Raw genomic sequence first — 1440 nt, 5'->3', positions numbered from 1 at the left:
TAAGTGTACAACACACTTGATTTTGATGATTTAGTACAAGAAAAAAGAACGTAAACTATCTCGTTAATTTTCATATTAATTACATGTTGAAATAATAATATTTTAGAAATCTGAGCTAAAATAAATAATTAAGGTTAATCTCATCTGGCTCTTTCCATTTTTTTTTTTAATGTGGCCATATCCGAAATATTTCAATTACATATATGATTCTCACTGTGTTTCTATTGGATCATGGAACGTTAGAGCTTCTCCAATAGAATACCTGAGATAAGGAACTTAGTATTGGGTTTTCAGAAAAGTCATGACATATTTTTTCTATGTTTTTTGTTGCAAAAATGCGTCATGACTTTTCCGACAATCCAATATTTAGTAAAAACATTATTTGCAAATTCACTTCCCACCAGCAAGAAGCCTTCTATTACATAAGAACAGTCGAAGAACATACCCACTTTCAGGGCCCTCCTTTAAGCTCGACGACCCTTGAGGCCCAGAGCGGGTGACTTTCCCTGGTGTCACAGAAGTCAGCAGCACAGCTAGAACCATGCCCAAGGCTTCTCAACCTGATTCGGCCATTTGTTCCACCATTCAAGAGTACCTAATGGGATTTGAAAATTGGTGCTTTTGCTTCGGAAAATGGAACCCTGGGATAATAAAAGATGGAGTCTGAGCGCCATGATCTTGAGAAGGCAGGATCCTCTGGGAGGTTTCACTGGTGGAGCCAATCTTGAGTCACAGCTGGATACCGCCTGGAGCCGACTCGGGTGAAAAAGCACCCATAAGTCCCTCAGGACTACACTACTTTGAGGGGCTGCTCTTGTTGTAGATGAGGAAGTCTGAGATGTCGTGCCACACATTGCTGTCCTCGTACAGGTAGGTCATGGAGGACTGCAGCGAGGGCTGCAGTGTGGGCCGGTGGTACTCAAAGAGCCACAGCACCAGCCCCCACACCAGCGCAGAGAACCATGGAAATGGGTCCCACTTGGGTTTGGGAATGTAGCCCTTCTCTACGCCCAGGCGGCACAGGGCAAACAGGACACGAGACAACAGGTACATGCTGATCTGCAGGGAAAGAGTGACAGGGGATTATGGGTGGGCACAGCCACTGGGAACCTTCTTCCCACCCCCATGCATGGGGACACCTACTGTGTGTGCATGGATCAGTGTTTTTCAAAGCTGGTGTGCAAGATGATTTGAAGTAGCATATAGCAGGTATTTTAATATTACTATTTTACATTTTTAATTTATTATTCTTTTTCATTAAAAATGTTTCAAAATGAGTATATTTACTCGTACATGGTTCAAGACTAAAAGGTAACTTGACACCAAAAAACAGATCCATAAAAGAAAAAATTGGGGCCGGCTGAGTGGCTCGTTGGTTAAGAGTTGGCTTGGGAGTGTGAGCTCTGAGCAGCAGGGCCGCAGGTTTGGATCCCACATGAG

The 1440-nt window shown here is 43.3% G+C and overlaps 1 protein-coding gene across 2 annotated transcripts in view; it reads right to left on the bottom strand.

Moving 5' to 3' along the window:
• Window positions 1–6: 6 nt before the first annotated feature.
• The window catches only part of PXMP4 (peroxisomal membrane protein 4), a 21953-nt gene continuing 20519 nt past the window's right edge, over window positions 7–1440 (bottom strand). For both annotated transcript variants that reach the window (XM_019655159.1, XM_019655160.1), the window contains exon 4: window positions 7–1059. In XM_019655159.1, the coding sequence (XP_019510704.1) occupies window positions 796–1059 (264 nt within the window). In that variant the 3' untranslated portion in view covers window positions 7–795. The remainder of the gene's footprint in view (window positions 1060–1440) is intronic.

Source organism: Hipposideros armiger, unplaced genomic scaffold (genome assembly GCF_001890085.2).
Source record: "Hipposideros armiger isolate ML-2016 unplaced genomic scaffold, ASM189008v1 scaffold_238, whole genome shotgun sequence".
In the NCBI taxonomy this organism is placed as follows: Eukaryota; Metazoa; Chordata; class Mammalia; order Chiroptera; family Hipposideridae; genus Hipposideros; species Hipposideros armiger.
Note: the sequence above shows the minus strand (reverse complement) of the source record. Positions and strands in the feature narration are given on the sequence as shown.